We start from the raw sequence: 17,843 nt of genomic DNA, 5'->3' as shown, positions 1-17,843 counted from the left end.
GTAAATAGTTTTTTTATTTCGACTATATTAGTCACATTTTCTTTTTTACATTTTAACGACATTCAATTAGATTACTGGGTAGGGAAAGTTATGAAAATTAGAGCCATAGTACTCAAGTAAGAGCAAGGATGTGAAGTATACAGATCGGAGAACTAGAAGTGGCAGGGTCATTAGAACTGGCTTAATATCCTACGGGCTTAACTATTGTCTTCTGCTGGTGAGGGTCGAACTTAGGCAGCGAAACTATCAATCACTCGAGTTCACAGCATGTCTCCTGGCATAGACAGACTTGTCCATCTTTACCGTGAGAACCAGACCCGTGCGCAAGGTGAGGGTTTTAGAGATTCAAACCCCTCACATGAGGGTTTTGAATTACTTTTAAAAATTTATTAACTTCCTGTTCAGGGATGAAATTATATAGTGAGCCGTGTCATTCGAGTACAATCAATCAGAGAAAATCGAGATATCGTTATCTGTAGAAATTTTACAGCCGATGATCTTTCCGTCGGAGTGACTGACAGCTAAATGACTCGCGAAAATGGTTATCGGTATCGGCAGAAATACCGCCAACGAGAAATTCTCAGCAGCAGCTATCAAATGAATAGGAACGAGTAGCACCAAGAAGGATAAGAAACCCTGGGAAGGTGGTTGTAAAGAGATATAAATCATTATGGTCGACACCTCCGGATCGGTTCGTGTCTCAACAGATGACGAAATTTGCAGCAGACCTGAGCAGGTCAGATATACCGAGAAGGTTGGACAGCAAGCAAGAAAAAGCATCATTCGAAAAAAACATGAACGATTAACACAAAATAAAAAGAGCTAGAGTACAATCCCCACTGAAGTTGTGCCTAAACGGAAAAAAATCGTTTATAAATTCATGAAAAAATGATCGCTATTTCGTGAACGATTCACGAAAACCGTGACAGTTTCTAAAATTATGAATACTAGACCTCGTATCCATGAAACTATCTGTGTTTCTACAAAACTAGTTCGCTCTGACTATAAACATGGCGTTACACTTGAATGTTTGGTTGGGTTACTGTTGTTCGCTGGATATGTTTAGTTTTTGTTATGAGTCTTGTTCATAATTTGGGAATACACAGCCGATTTTGATGATTTCAGGATTCTTATGTCAGAGTAGCGGGATCTATGTTGATGATTTCAGGATCTTAGTCACGATTTTCGTAATTTCTATTCACTTTATCTCCTATTCACTTTATATTTCAGTCATGAGTAACGTGATTCATGTTCATAATCTCAGGATCCTGATCACGATTTTGACTACTTCAATCACGAATAATGTGATTTATGTCCATGATTGCAGGAACTTTGGTTTTCATATTTTCTGTTTATGTTGTGATATTTGAGTCACGAGTAGGGATTCATGTTTATTTATGTTCATGATTTCTGGATCTTAGTGACGATTTTTTGATATTTTTGTCACGAGTTGTGTGATTTATGTTTATAATTTCAGGACCTCAGTCACGAATTTTGTAATTTTTGTTCATCTTACCTTGATATTTTATTCTAGACCTTACTTTCGAATTTGATACGTGAAGCAATGTGACATGATTTCAGTTTCATCGTGGTATTCTTAATTTCTCTACGTCTTATCGCGATCTGGTATTTTTGGTTATTATTGGTTTTTTACTCGGAGTAACGCGACAAGGTGAACTGGACCATAAAATTGTTAGCGGGATCTTATTCTGTAAACTATACGCTATTGAAGTATCTCCGGTGGCGCCAACTAGCGGCCCACTGCGCAAATAGCTTGGGTCAATTTACATATGCGCTGTCATAACAAAAGTAAGCAAACGCATTTTGCAAACATTTTTGTACCTTTAGATTGTTTAGAAATGTCTCATAAAAAGAAAAGTGGGCATAATTGTTGTGTTGTGGGATGCAATTCTCGCGGTTATTCAGTCCCCAGGATCAGTTACTATAAATTTCCTTCCAAACCGTGGGAACAAACACGCCGGAATCAGTGGATAGTTGCAGTTCGTCGAATTGAGTAAGCCAAACATCTTTTTTCTCCTCTATTTTTTGTTGCTGAATGTTTAAAATTTGCAGTGTTAATGGAAAACCGTGGCAACCATCAAAAACATCCGAGATATGCAGTTTGCATTTTGAAGGTGGGTCAAAATCTGAAGATCCGCGCAAAAGTTCCTGACATTTACAAACGCAAGCAACCAAGCACGTCTGGTCGCAGTGAAAGGCTAGCGAGAAGAAGGGAAAAACTAGAACATTTTACAAAATCAATGTTCAATGCAGGTAAAACATCATGGGTTTTTCAACAATTATGCATTTCCTTTCCGTATTCCAGACATGTGAGATCCATTTTATTCCAGGTACTGATAAAAACAGTGAGTCGAACCTTGATGATTCCACAACAGAAAATTCACCACCAGCAGCACCATTAGCAATAGAAATGGGAACGCAGACTGATCCACAAGTCGACTTTGACAATGACTCGAGTGTCGGAATCTTATTTGCTTGGAACAGTGAATCTAGTTGTGACTCTTCTACCCAAACTTGCATTCCTGTGAAAAAGCCTCCAACACACACACGAATCATTGTTCCTAATATTCGGGACAAGAAGACTGTTGGAGTTGGTCCCGAAGAACCAACGAGACCAGGGTTCATGGGTTTTTCTGATATCAAGGATGACAGTGCTATAAAGCAATTCGGGGGCATAACATTAAAAGTTTTTGCAATTTTATTGGAATTCATTTGCCCGAAAAAAAGTGGTCAACCAAAATTTTACAGAACGCTCAAAGCTGAGGACAGATTATTATTGTTCCTTATGAAAATGAAGATTGGTTTGACATTTGGCGCAATTGGACTTCTTTTTCACGTATCAGGGCGAACTGCCTCGCAAATTTTTTACTCAGTTTTGGAGACGCTTTTTGAAAATATTAATACCTGGGTTTTTTGGCCAAGTAGAGAAGCGATTAAACGTACTATGCCAAAGTCATTTCAAAATTACCCAAACTGTCGTGCCATAATTGATTGCACAGAAATGCGCACAGACACTCCTCCTGATAGTGATCAACGTGTATTGATGTATTCGTCATATAAATCTAGTTTTACTATAAAATTTTTAGTGGGAATCAGTCCATCGGGAATGATAACTTTTGTCTCAAAAGGGTATGGAGGAAGAGCAACAGATGGGTACATTGTAAATGATTCTGGTTTCCTTGAATTGATTGAGCCAGGAGATGAAATAATGGCAGATAAAGGATTTCCCCAAATAAAATCAGAGCTGTTGAAACGCGAGTGCGTTTTGGTTATGCCACCGTTTGCTTTTGATCCACAATTTAGTAAGGAGGAAGTTATGGAAGGTTATGCAATTGCCAGTGTAAGGATTCATGTTGAAAGAGCGATTCAACGAATAAAAATTTTTAAAATTTTGTCACACGTGCCAATTGAGCTCTTACCAAAAATGGATAAAATTATGCATATTGCATGCTGCCTCGCTAACACAAAAGAACCATTAATTCGTGATGAAAAAGATTCAATGTCATAGAAAAGTTATTAAATGCTCATTTCAATGTTGTAACAAAACGTGTAAAATAAAAGTTCTCAGAATTTTATTTATAACTTGTTTAATTTTTTCCAAAAGTAATTATAAAATATAATTTCTCTTAATTTAAACAATTTTCTCTTTCTCTTTCCTCTCATCTCTTTGTTTATATGCTAACAGAAAGAAGTGGTAAAAATGTTTCATAATAAAAACTCTCTATTTTAGGCACAACTTCACAAAGAAAATCTTCATCTCTTTGTATTCTAAGCAACACAGAGTCTTTTGTAGAGAATACAAAAAAATTACAAACTTTCGCATGTGTTACATACAACGATAACTGAACCTGTGTGTAATACATATGACTTTTTTTTAATACTGGGTTGTTATTTTCATCGGCATATAAATATGAAATAAAAGATTTTCCATTATTGCGATTAAAAATAGGAGAATTTTCACAAGAGGATGGACATTTTATTTCAATAATCTCAAAACCTTTGTCATTTACAATAACACCATCAGGACTACGTGCGAAGAAGGGCTGCTTGACATTGACAATCAGACCTACATCGTGAATGTCAACCTGAAGCTGTTTTGACAGCTCTTGTTTAGCAAAAGGTTCCATGTCCAATCCGTATCGCATAGATTTTGTCAAAAAGCTTTTAAACCGATTATTTTTAAACTGTTGGGCTAAAGCATCAAAACTTTCTCTTCGCGTCTTGATTTGATGACTTTTTTTACTTGCAGTAATACGTAAATACCGCTCTCTGAACCAAACAGAACTTTTGGACTGGCGAATTGAGTTAAAACAAATTAATTTCCACTTATCACCATCAACAGAAATTTTGTTTTCGAAAAAATCTTTACAAGACTGTGGACAAGATTTCGGATTAAACTTTAGAATCATGTGGTCAACTTGTTGAACTTGAAAGGCGCGATAAACGTTAAAATCATCTTTGAATTGTTGTTCCAGCAGGCTCGACAACAACTGTCGCAGTTCAAATTCTCTTCTGTTTTTCTCTCGTTCCCTTTCTTGGTTTGGAATCAAAAATTCAGTTTCTGCTGCAACCATAGCAGAAAAAGCACATTCCTCGTTAAGAATTGCATCAATATTTTTCAAGTGCTCGAATTTTGAAACATTCTTTTTAGATGTGATTGTTGTTTTCCTTCTTCGCTAGAATTTCATCAATCGTCGCACCTTTGCTGTATCTTTTTAGTTGAGCCTCTGGTGGTTTGTTCCATATCATTGGCAAGTCAGTTTTGGAACAAGTATTTTCTTCATTTACATACACGCAAACTGCAGCAGCGTGTTTGCAGAAAAATTTTCCAGCTTTGCATGTGCATTCAGTATTTTTAATTGATCTGTCGTCATCTACCTGTAAAATAATAGAAATTTTAAAATTCTTGAAACAGTATTGTAATTATTGTTATACTTGACAACATAGGAATTCTCGCTACATATTTATTTTACATCAGAAACGTAATTCCTATACCCACCTCTATTTTCGGAAATTATAAATTTTCATTTCTTCGTGTACTGGCAGCTCCAGGTGTTTCGCGAAGAACAGTCCCATTAATAAAAGTCCCATGTTCGTCTCGTTCTTCAATCACACCACTCACATGAAAACTTTTTACAAGGCGATGTCCCTTATTAATAGATTTACGACGAAAAGAATCTAGTTTTACGGCTTGAAAGTGATTTTTTATAACCAAATTCATTTTACAAGAAAGTTTTTTTTCACAACCTTGTGATAAAATTTTGATTAACAACAAAAATAAAGAACAGTATTTTGGCGGTAAATCATAGCTACAATGATACAGCTGACCCAAGCTATTGCACGCGCTCACCACGAGATGGCGCGCGCGTGGCGCCTTTGAGATACTTCAATAGCGTATATTACGAACACGATTCGAGGCGCTCAGGACAGTTTTCGTGTTCTATCCAGACATCACACTGAACCGCATCGAATGAATAACGATAATGGTCCCAATATTTTTTTTTATATCTACAGCTCGTACCTATTCTTGATCGCTGACAGCTGGATATTTTATGAAAAAGTGCACGGAATAAGAATGATTCCACGACTACTACTCCACATTTTGAGAAATTAGCTCACATGAAAATTTCATTACCATGTTTCATGAAATCGTATATGATTAGGGCTATCTTCACGCAAAATAGATCGTGAATCATGTACTAGAAATCATGAACCAATACATGAATACATGAATAATATGTAATGAACTTGGGAACTATTTCACGAGCACGGATATTGGATCGTGACTAATATATTAGGAATCATGAACCTGTTTACGATTACATGAATAATGTTTGATAGCTTCGTGGACTATTTCATAAGCACGAATGGTAACTTGTGACTACTATACTAGATAAAATGAACCAGTTCACGACATGAACAACATTTTATAATTTTGTGATTTATTTCACGGGTACGCATGGTCAGTCGTGACTATTATACTAGAAATCATGAACGAGTTCACGAGTACGTGAATAATTTACCATGATTTTGGGAACTATTTCAGGTGCACGAATTGTAAGTTGTGTTTAATATATAATCACGAATTAGATCACGAAGATCGAATGGATTCATGAATAAAATTCCGAGTATCGTGAAATTGAGCACGAAAAAATATCCACAATGTTTTGATTTTTCGAACTATCTATGAATATCATCATGAGTCAACTGAGAGAAATGATCATAAAGAAGTTCACGTACAGAAAATCGTTTTGGTAATGACAAGGAAACCGTGATTGAATATCACAACACAAAAACTAATATTTCCACTAATAAAAGCGTTATGAGGGCGTTACTGAAGCGAAATTGAACATAATTATAAAACACATGATTTTTGTTCATAGTCCTGTTTTCGAAACGAAAAAATGTGAATGTTCTAGAATTCATGGTACTCTATGCAAGATTTTAGGAACAATGTTTTTCAGTGTAACAGTGGCCCCGGATGGATGAGGATGGCAAGGTACAAGAGGTTTAAGTTTAGTCAGATTAACTACTTCAAACCAATCCGACACTAACACCAACCATTTCCATTCCTTCTTGATGATAGACATTTACCCAATTTGTTGAGATGAGTCGATTGGGACACAATACTCGGCCTTCCAGGTCTCATAAAAACCTTCAATTTCTTTTATGAGAAATGTAGAAACCTCAAAACCCTCCCCATGAGCATTTTCTACGCACGGGCCTGGTGAGAACCGACTATGACTCTAATTTTCAAAACTTTCCCTACCCAGTAATCTCTAGCTAAGTGAATGTTGTTAAAATGTAAAAAAGTTCCTAACGTCACACAAATTTGTTTATCACATCGCGCTGATTTTTATAAAGCCCACAGACTTCATTTCGTATATTTTCTACATATTCCAATATCACAATTCTCGATGTAGCTATGTCAATTCACAAAAAACCCAACTTTTGATTAACCGCGATGTTTTCACAGTCCTGTTTTTCATGCTTTTTCCAGCGGTGTCAATGATGAAGGAGATAATGCGCACACGCATAAACACTCTTCACGAAGATTTCAGCAGAGTTAAACCTGATTTACCTTCACTTAGTTCTGTTTAAATCGCGGACAACGCCACTAACTTTTATTATTGTTAACCACACTTTTTCACTAATCGCCGGGAGACTTGTTCACGAAATGATTCGTTCACTCAAGCTATTTTTTTATGTTTGGATAAATGCTTTGCTGAGCAAATGATATTTCATTTCAAAAAACAAAGCATGTTTCATTTAAATTCACACTCACAGCCCAAAATTCTACGGTCACATCTGTCACTCTGCTAGGAGTCACTAGATACCACAGCAGAAATATTGGAAAACATCTTGTTTTACCTCCCTGGAGCCGTTGTTGTCTCAATAAAAACCAAACCACACCCGTGTCGTAATGTTTTTGTACTACAATTCTACAGAAATATGATGGGATTGTGGCAAACAAAAAATACCATTTCGATCGTGTGCTATGTTGTGCCATCTAGGTTTAAAACCGCCCTAACAAACTCAAACACTAGAAAACAAGCGAACAACAAATCGTTCATTGCCTCGGGCTATGGTTGCTGTTCGACTGGCAACGAATGCAAATTTATTGCACTAATAGTCGAATAAAAAATGGATGATCGAGAACCAGCAAAAATCCGCTGCAGGACATCGCAAACGATCGTGATAAACTGCACACTGTATTGAAGAGAAAGCATATTTCAGTTGTTTGAAAAATGTGGTACAATTTGTTTCTTCTGTACCAGCTTCATTCCAGAATTTCTAACCGACCTTCATCTGAAGTCTCATCCTTCCCCCAACTACATCGCTACTACACTGTAGTAGATTACGCTTACTAACGAGATATTTGCGCATAAAATCACTACTCAACATCAACATAAATCTTATTGAACACAAATTATGAAAAATTTATTGACGTGGATCCACGAATCGAATAAAACTCAGCAGAAACGAACGAAGCAACCAACATCAACAAAAACAACACTAACAATTTGTTGCGGAATAAAAAAAAGTTGGCCACCCATTTTCATCTCAAGATTTATATTATCTTCCTCAACTTGTTGAACCTTTTCTGGTCTTCTGGTGAGATGACGGTTCCCCATCAGAGCCCTCTGTTTGTTTTGCTCGCTTATCTCTGTTGGTTGTGCGCTATAACGCTGTAATCCCATGCTTCGCCAACTTCTTGGCTCTCCTCGACGATTCAAGCATCAGCCTCTTCCCTTTTTGCATCGGTTTATGGCTTTTTTTGTTTTATTCGAGTAAATTCAAATTGTATACAGTAGTCCCCATTCAGACCGGGGCGGTTCCGCTCGAGGGCATACCGAACCCGATTAACTAACTTCGCAAATCTTTTCCAGGCTCCATACAAAAAGTATCTTTCGAAAAGAATCTTTTCAAGGGCAGCGGAAAAACTTTTTCCGTCTTTTCGATTTTCTTTAAACAGCAAAAACGCAAACAGCAAAAAAAGAAACGAACGCATCCTCCGTGATGAATTTCCTGTTTTTTTGTCGTTCAGCTCTCATCCGTCAGTCAACAACCAACCAAGTATTTTTGATTATCCTTTCGAGCCTCGTTGAAAGTGACCTTATGGATTGAAATTGTTTTTCAACTGTGTGGCTGCAGACAATAATGGTTGATAACGAAATATATAAATAAAAGCGATTCGGCGAGTCGTATGAATACAAATGTCCATTGTCAATTCATCAATTGGTTCAGCGTTGATGGAAGCTAGAAAATGGGGCAACCAGTAGCGCCTTTTTAATGCACCTAGCAGTGAGTACTTCCGGGTTCATCTGTTCACTTTTAATGTAGAATATATTTCTAGACTTTTTATTCAAAAAGACATATCTGCAATGAGTGACTCTCTTTTTTTACATTCCCTTCTGTTAATAATTCGGTCGCTTTAACGTTTATCCCTCAACTCTTTGGGACAGGATCTTTTGTTCGAGTCGACTGTTCCGGTCGGTCCATGTCTCTAGTTTACCCTTGATCTTCTGGAAGTGGCCTTGACTACTTCTCCAGTGCGATATGAAGTCGTTCTCCACTTGTTTTCGGAATTCTTCGAGAATGTCAGCGGAAGGAGTTTCCTTACTGATCAGTCTCCGCACACGGTACCCTGTAGAGGCTAAGCGGTCCGCATCTTCATTCCCGGGGATTCCGCAGTGTCCTGGAACCCAGCAGATGGTTGTAAGAAGGTCACACAAACCTTCGATAGCTTGGACATATGGATGCGATGAGTCTCCTGAACTTATGGCAGAGATTACGGACAGGGAATCTGTAAAAATAAGAACGGGTATGTCTTCGGGCTTTCTCGTCAAGGCTAGGGCAATAGCTGCGGCTTCAGCGTAAAAGACGGAACACTGTGGGGGTAAGTGAAAGGCAAGATCTGCTCCGATACCGGTCACTCCCACCCCAACTCCTTGGTCCAATTTGGACCCGTCCGTAAACAGTACTCGATGTGCCTTTCTTCCCAGAAAATGTGATTGGTGGCTGTCCTTCGAAGCACTCGGAGTGCCTTCCGTCGGTTACGGATCACCTCCGCGACTTGCGGATTCCACCAGTGGATCGCTCTTTTCGAGGAGGCGCCGCTGGTCCGTGGAATGCTCGACTCTGCTGCTTGTAAGACAAAGGTCGGTCAATTCGTCCGGGTCATATGCCCGTTCCCATTCAAATCTACTGGCGAAGTTTTCTTCGAAGTCGTTCCAATTAGCGTTGTCGTAGAGCCAGCGTCTACGTCTCGAGGTTGATGGAGGGACCTGTTTGAACGATATCTTAATCGGATTGTGATCGCTACAACACATGTCGCTGTTTGTTGACCAGAAGCAATCCCTGGCTAAAGCGCCAGAGCAAACGGTCAGGTCAATTGACGATGTCGTTGGGCCACGTAGAAATGTGACACTGCCGTCATTCAAGAGTACAGCATTGTTGCTCTCTATCACCTCAAGAATACTGTTTCCACGTCGACAGCACTTTTTGGAACCCCAAGCAGAGTGGTGAGCATTGAAATCGCCCATGATTAGCCACGGAACAGGGAGGTGGTCGATCAGTCGATTGAGTTTGTCACCAACTTGGCTGATTCCTTGGGGAATATACAGCGATACGCATGGTGTAGGGTACTTAATTTTCCGGGAAACTGCCAATAACTCGGTGTCTAGTTGGATGGGTTCGGATGGAACGTCGATTTTTGTCGCCAGTCCTACAGTTTGGTATATATTGTCCCCGAAGGTTGAGTCCCAATAATAGCGGTGTCCCAACCACGAGGATGGGTTGATGTTATTTTACAGGTGTGTTTCCTGTAGGGCAAGGACGACAGGATCCATCCGATCAATCATTGTCTGCAGATCGCCCAGATTATTTCGTAACCCGTTAACATTCCACTGTATCGCCAAGGTACACCTGTCGCGTTGAACGGTCGTTTCCTCTGAAGCTGAGCTTGGGGAGCTGAGCTGTTCGTGATGATCGAAAGGCTGTGGAGTACTTACCCGGGGGTAGCCGGGCCCCCGGAAGCTCTTCGGGGAAAGCCGGGACATTCCCGGACGGGGCTGATGCAGGGGAGAGAACCTTTTCCCTAAACAGTCTACGGTTAGAGTTGTTGCTGTTAGAGTTGGTGCGTTTCTTCATGTAGTCGTAATCAGGCGGATGGGGGGATTGCCCTTCCGGTGACCATTGGGAGTGTGGCAAGCGGTCCGTGAAGATTGAGTTGGTTGTCTCTTCTTGGGGCTGCCTCCTGTGGACCGCATTGGATGCCCAGAACATCCAGCAATAGGGCTTAAGGGTCGTAAAACTGTGCTTTTGGCATTGGGTTCTGATATACTGTGTTGGCGATACTGCGTGGGCAGACATGCAGACTGCTCTTCCAGTGACCGCATGGGGTGTAGGAAAGGGTCCACGTAGTTGGGGAGAGTCATCTCTCTTACTGGTTGGTTGCGGTAGGGGTTCGTTGGGTAACATAGGCCTCCTCCCGGAGATGAAGAATGTTGGTTGTTGCCTGTAAGGAGTTCAGGGGCAGTCATTTGCTTGTGGGTGGGTAACATATGAGGTCGACTTACCCGGGATGGTGTCGGGTCCCCTGTACCGGCAGCCGCCGGAGGCGCATCAGCTATGGCCGGGACTTCCCCGGACAGGGCCGGTACAAGACTGAAAGCGTTCTCCCTAACCAGGCTGCTATCTATTTCGGACTGTCTGTTGTTGCGCCCAGTTGGGGCAAGCGTTGTGCGATATTTGGTATGTGGACAGATAGACTGCTCTTCCTGTGACCGCATGGGGTGTGGCGAGGGATCCGTGTTGTTGGGTGGCGTCGTTCCAGACGGTCTTTCCCTGGGGCTTCCATTGGGATGCCGGCCGGGAGCCCGTGGCTGGCCGGTGGTCGTGTTTGTGAGCGTTTTGGTGGGCTGATATAGGGTTTGAGGTATTGGTTGAAAATGGTCCTGCTTTAGTGGCGGGCGGTCTGCCTGCACGATAACCCGCAAGTGTGCCGGGTATCGGAAGCGGCCGATTCTTCCACCCTTTGAGTAGCTGCTGTGGAGGAAGGTGGCGGAGCGGTCATTTTTATCGGTCTGGTAGGTGGTTCGTCGGACGGCGTCGGTGTGAGTGGGCTGGTTGGCGTTAGTTGTTGTTGCATTTGTTGTTTTTGTTGTTGTTGTTGTTGTTGTTGTTGTTGTTGTTGTGCTATTGATGCCGTGTTGGCTAGTCTGAGATTAGACTCTTTAGCTTTATTGGGAATCCGCTTAGAGTGATGTCGAGGGTTAGTAGAGGGCTGTTTCCGGCTTTCTGCTTCACCGGGCTCATTATTTGGGCAGTTGGTTTGTGTTCGTTTAAGAAGTGAGCTTCTTGATTTGTCTTGGTCTGGATATTCTCGAGGCTTTTGGGAACGATGGCGACATTGTCTGCCTATATCCGGCTCTGTCGGTGCTGGAGCAACGAAAGTGGGTCGCTTAATTTCCGTTGTCAGAGGCCCCTGGTAAGATGTGACCACTTTTTCGACCGTCGGTGGTGTGAGCTTGGGAGCGGGACCGATTGAAGGAGATCTTGCGGTGAATCGTCGTTTGAGTTCAACAAAGACTTGTCGTAGAGCAGCCATCTCGTTCATCAAGTCTTTGTTGAGGATCTGCTGCTGCTCATTCAGCTTTGAGATAACGCGATCCTTGCTATCGCTGGGTGCTTGATTGGAGATTGTTCCTTTCAGTTGTGCAATTTCGTCGCGCAGCAAACGGATGTGACTCAATGCGGTTGGAGAGATAAGACACGACTGCGTTCATCTCGGTTATCTACCGCCTCGCATATTTTTTTAGTGTCCACGGTGGAAGCAGCGGAATATGTTTGCTCCTTCCTTTTGTTGAAACTGCAAGCACAATTATCGCACAGCCAGTACAAGTTCTTATTAAATTCAGACAATCCAGAACAGACCGCTGCATACCAGGAATGCAACTGCTGTGAAAAACCGATCCACAATTGCCACGACATACAATTTTATCGATCCCATTAACAGGAGAGTCACATGGTTTACAAGCAGAATTCATTGCTACTTTCAACCCGCCTTTTTGGCGTATAGGAAGCACTTTTCGCTACTCGCCTGCAGATGGTGTACTGAGAGCGTTGTTTGTAAAATTTAGTGGGTGAATCCGCAATGATATTTTTGTATTTTTGACTGCAAATAGTATGAATTAATTTAATATGTCAAAAGTTGTTGCTAGAAAATCTTTTTTATTGAAAGTTTCTCCATGATCCAAATACACTGAAAAGTTACTTTTACGCCTTTAATACGATAAACATTAAATTTTTGACATTTTATGATGGGGTAACGCAAATAAGTTTTCAAAATGGCATAATCACACGAATTATCTGTTTCGCTGGGACAAAATTCCAAATATATCGAAAATTATTGCATTTTGAAAGATTTTTGTTAAATGCATTTTGATTTAAAATGATTCTTAGAATTATATTCAGTACTAAAATTACAGTTTTGTATGTCAATTAGTATGACATTTTAAAACATGTATAAAGTTATCGTTGGAAGCATTTATTTACTGATAAGTTCTCCATCATACGACTATATTCAAAATGTTTCTTTTCCCCTTAGGTTTTGGTTGACAAAATATAAAAAATTAGAAAAATGGTTTTTTTTACCATTTAAATTTTTAACACAAATTTTTGTTTTTGTGAAAAATGACACAACATTTGTTTCAGTGTATATTTTTTTTGTACATAAATATTCATTCGCTAAAACTCGTTCTCACAGAAAGTTTTGCTGTATAAAATACAGTAATTGTTTAAAAAAATGTTGAAATTTATGCACGTAGAAATGTTTACGCCCTTTTAAAAAATTGCTTTTGAGTCAACATAATCTTTCTAATTGTGGAAAATGTTTAGTCTTCCATGCCGATCAAACGTGTAATGTTTCAAATGAATCTAAGATGGTCGGTTACGATTTTAAATATTTTCGGACGGATCTTCGTGGAATTCCTCTATAATGGTTTTCTAGCTACTTGTTATGGATGCATGGGTGGTGTCTGGTTTTGGAGAGCGATGGAAATTAAGTCTTTTCTCACTCTCAATTCATTGATGGATGCAAGAATGTTAGAGTAAGCACTGTTTAAATTGTCGGCGTCTGTCCGGCGGTTTACCGTGTGAGAAGTAGTGACGATGTGGCACATCTCCACGATGGGGAGAGCGCTGGTTTGTAGCTGTTATCGACGACCTGTGGATCATTTAGAGCGAATCGGCACTGATGTGAGATACAATGTGCGGTTAGAGCTGTGCTCTCTTTGAGATCTTGTATCACGCTATCAGCATAGTCGTGGATCTCTGCTAGTCTCTTAGCCAGTTTGTTTACAAGTGATTGATGTCCATACATGTGAGTTTTTAGCTGTGTAGTAGTCATTCCCAAGTAACATTTGAAGTTTTATAGCACGCTACAAGTGCATTCTAAGTTTTATCAGTGGCTATAAAACTAGCATAAAACCTGAATTGTTACTAGGAATTCCTATATAGCGCTAGTCACCACTCAAACAGGCTACTTTGTAGATGACGTTGTGTTTCTGCATATTGTGTAGGGGGTAGATCTCCTTCGGGATACCATCGGAACCTAGAGATTTCCTCGAGGCACTCGTTCTAATTGTCACGTGTATCTCGGCCGTTGTTATCAACGTTAACTTTCGTGCAACTTGAACTAAATATACAATTATTTACAATATACGAAATTTCTTCGTTGTAGAAAACGGCAAATTATTTCGTGCATTGTACGATCATTTTCATTCAATTTACGGATTTATTTTTTCAGTAGAGATGACGAAAAGCCTCATGGTGTTTGGCATACGTTTCAGAAAAGAGTTTAAGTCATGAAAATACTATCACTAAGGTTTGGAAGATCCCAAAAATAAGGAACCCGAAATGTGGTTTTATAACTTCATTTTGATTTATTTGTAGGATTTGCGGTGTTTTGCTGCTTTTGAAATTTTGCACGGACCATATTAATGATTTTTCCAAGGAGCTGTGCAGGATTGCAACGCTGTATCTTTGCACCGTTATCTTACACGTAGAAAAATGCATTTATATATTCTATCAAATTATTTTTGTTTTCTAAAGACCCAACTTTAGAAGAAAAAAAAACGAAAATAGTTTTAAACACATTTCGCCTATGAAATTTTCAATACATTTCCCACGGATTCGAGAACCATTCCTCACCCGCGAAAGGTAAAACCGTTTTCGGTGACTAACAATCGATCCCGTGCCAGTCAGTTTTCCAATCACGTTCCATCAGTCATTTTACATTTCATTTTGGATTTACGATTGGTACTGCTGCACCACGCGAATTGTAGTACGATGCAATTCCGGATCCAACTGTGGCTGCAACTGGCAGAAGAAAAAACGCAGTGTGGTACATTTTTTGGATAAGATTAGTAGAAAATATATATGATTTAATGTTGATCGAATAATGCCGCTTGATTGGATTTTGGGGGTTGACTTTGTTTTGTTTTTACAGCGCTGGAGTCGGGTATAAACTATTCGACATTTACCTATAGATATAGAACCACGAAAAAAATTTACACATGTTACGTTGATATTTGTTGTTTTAGGAAACCTATAATTAATGTGGTGAAGTTCGTTCTGCCAAGCTTCCATGTCTCTATTTTAATTCTCGATAAACATGCAAGCTGTCTAGCGTGACATCTATGAAACTTTATATATATATTTTGATTGTGTGTCCGAATATTGGCCCCATCTTTCCCAAAACAAAGTCATTGTGTTCCACGTCCTGGCCAGGAAGACGCGCTTATATTTTGAAAGTATTTCTAGTCGACTCTCAATACTCTGCATAATTAGTGATTAGAATATTACAGGGAGATTACAGAAAGGTCCAAAAACAAAATTCACATAATTCCAGGACGCTCGACTCTCAAGCCAACAGAATTCGTTTTCGCTTTCTCGTCAACAAACCAAAGCTTCTGTGCTTGACTACCCAAGACATCGTTCTGGACCAGACAGTTGCTTCAAGCAAATTTCACATCTCTCCTGTTTGAGCCGATTCAGTATCGTGCACGGATCTCAATGTTGCCCCAACTACATTTTAAAGGCGCATATTCACACTTGTCCGGCACAGTACCTCAAGCCTCAATGCGCGTATATGAAATATGTGGAGAAATATTGGTACCCATGCACGGTATTGAACCGTCACTGAAACGGTTCTGAATGATGCAAATTGTGCTTTATGCGCTCACATATGTTGTATGAAATGTTTTCAATTAGTTTCTAACTGGTGTCAATTTGGTGTCAGTTACTGACGAGTAGAGTACACAACATACAAAAAATCAAACTTCTCTATAAAGCTGCCATTATATCACATATGATCGGCATCATGAAGGAGAAAGTAATAACATGTTCAGTAATATCAAGCCGTTATTACATTTCGCAGTGTAGGGGCCACTGTAGTGGGATCATTTTCCGGGTAAATATAGCTATTCATTTGTCGCAGAAACGGATTAAATAAAGCAATAATAAATCGATGTATCCGATATAACACTTTCACGGCAAAATTTTACCTGGGGCGAGAAGTGATTGGATCCTGCTTACCTTTTGTTATCTATATTCAACATGCAAGGGTTAAAGTAACTGAAAAGTGTATGCAGAGTGAACGGAAAAAGAATTCTCCACCGACAACGGTTCACTGGAGATGAATCGACTGATGGACAATCTTTCATCCCGGTGTCGGTTGGTGGTCACCATTGTCGGTAGATGTGAAGAGGCATTGCTTTGATGCTTGGAAAATGCGTTTGATGTCGGTTTTTGAGCTTCAAGTGACTATAGCTATTCTAGAAAATCGTTTCTTTTATGGGAAAATGTTCGATTCATCATTCTATGGCAAATCAATCAATACACCCTTATGGGTGTGCAGCTGAGCTTATATAGGGCATATGCACCCATGTGCATATCATCCACCGTGAGGAATTCCATCAGGACGTTAGTTCAACTGGACGATTATGATATTTAAGCTGATCAACGTGTAGTAAGGAAGCTCGTTGTATGTTACGTTACATTTAATTTCACTCGTATGGAATCGTGGTTATTCATACCATAAAATTATCCTCATATACGATCGTAGCCTTAATAAGGTATATCAACCCACCAGAAAAACCGTTCTCGTCCTACAATTTAAAGCCGTTGATTTTGATACTATGACATTTTTCTTTGTGAATAGTCGGTTGTGAAAAAATGGCAAATTTTTTAATGATTTTAATGCTCCCTTCCTTTTTTGTAATATTTCGTTACCATCTCATACCTCATTAATAAAATAGTCCCATGACTGAATTGTAACACCATAAAACAATTTCTCAACTAGATTCAAGAACCATCAATCGAGCACTCAAATTGAAGGTGGCACAGTTTCCTTTACCTTTCATCGAAATATTTGTGAGTATTATTAGGGATATCTTTGCAAAAATCATGGTTACAAATAAGTACTAGAAAAAAAATCGTAGAATAAGGTCTAGTTGTTATTTTCAATCTACGTGACGCATAAGAACTGCGTCATTGTACGACGCACCCCTTCTGCGTCACAATATCCCAGACCCTCTTTTGGGACCTTATGACCTGGGACAAGACTTGCCGAAAGATGTTTTCTTTTTTTTTCTGTTCATTCTATCGTTTGTCTCACATAGCCTCTCTTTTTGCCTCACATAGTTTAAATGAACTGGCTGTGATTTTTTGCTATTTGCATGTCTCGTCTCAGCTTATGACCTAGGATGTTATGTCGTGGTGCCTATGCGTCATAATAACCGAAACTATGAGTGTGTCATATCAACCCGGATTTCATAACGCAATGTCATAAGATTCCGGTCATTATGACGCAGCACTTCTTTCAGACGTTGTGACACAAGAATTGTTTCGGATCTTTTGACGCATTATTGTTTACGGATGTGATGACGCACCCTTGTGTCGGTGAAAAATCGACGCACTGGCGAACATATCTACTTGAAGCCTGTTTATATTACAGGATTGCATGCATGTCATAATTAGATTATTTTGTTCATTTGGTGGTATTTCCTCATTCAAATGTCGAAGGAGCAGAATAATCATCACTGGAGAATAAAAGTTAAGCAAGTTTCTTAATCATCTGCCAAACCAATAAATGTTAGCTATTTACATGACTTCCAAATAAAATTATTTAAGGAGGGAGGGATAAGGGGTTCAGGTTGAAAAAAAAACTTTTTTAGGAGTTTTTTTAGAACTTTGGGTGAAGCGAATTGACCAAAATTTCAAATATAGTTTCGATGCAGAATATCGTTCGAAGTTAG

At 39.6% G+C, this 17,843-nt stretch overlaps 2 protein-coding genes across 2 annotated transcripts in view; one reads left to right on the top strand and one right to left on the bottom strand.

The window, feature by feature from the left end:
• The window catches only part of LOC131685319 (leucine-rich repeat-containing protein 15), a 463,474-nt gene that overhangs the window by 383,944 nt on the left and 61,687 nt on the right, over window positions 1-17,843 (top strand). The gene's annotated exons all lie outside the window — the stretch shown is intronic.
• Window positions 10,967-11,674, bottom strand: LOC131679476 (uncharacterized). The gene is made up of 3 exons (XM_058960207.1): window positions 11,558-11,674; window positions 11,103-11,444; window positions 10,967-11,041 (listed from the first exon to the last, which is right to left on the bottom strand). The coding sequence occupies exons 1-3, from the start codon at window positions 11,672-11,674 to the stop codon at window positions 10,967-10,969; spliced, it is 534 nt and encodes a 177-aa protein (XP_058816190.1).

The sequence above is a fragment of the Topomyia yanbarensis genome, chromosome 2 (assembly GCF_030247195.1).
Source record: "Topomyia yanbarensis strain Yona2022 chromosome 2, ASM3024719v1, whole genome shotgun sequence".
NCBI lineage: Eukaryota > Metazoa > Arthropoda > Insecta > Diptera > Culicidae > Topomyia > Topomyia yanbarensis.
The sequence above is the reverse complement of the archived record's forward strand: the minus strand, read 5'-3'. Positions and strand labels throughout refer to the sequence as shown.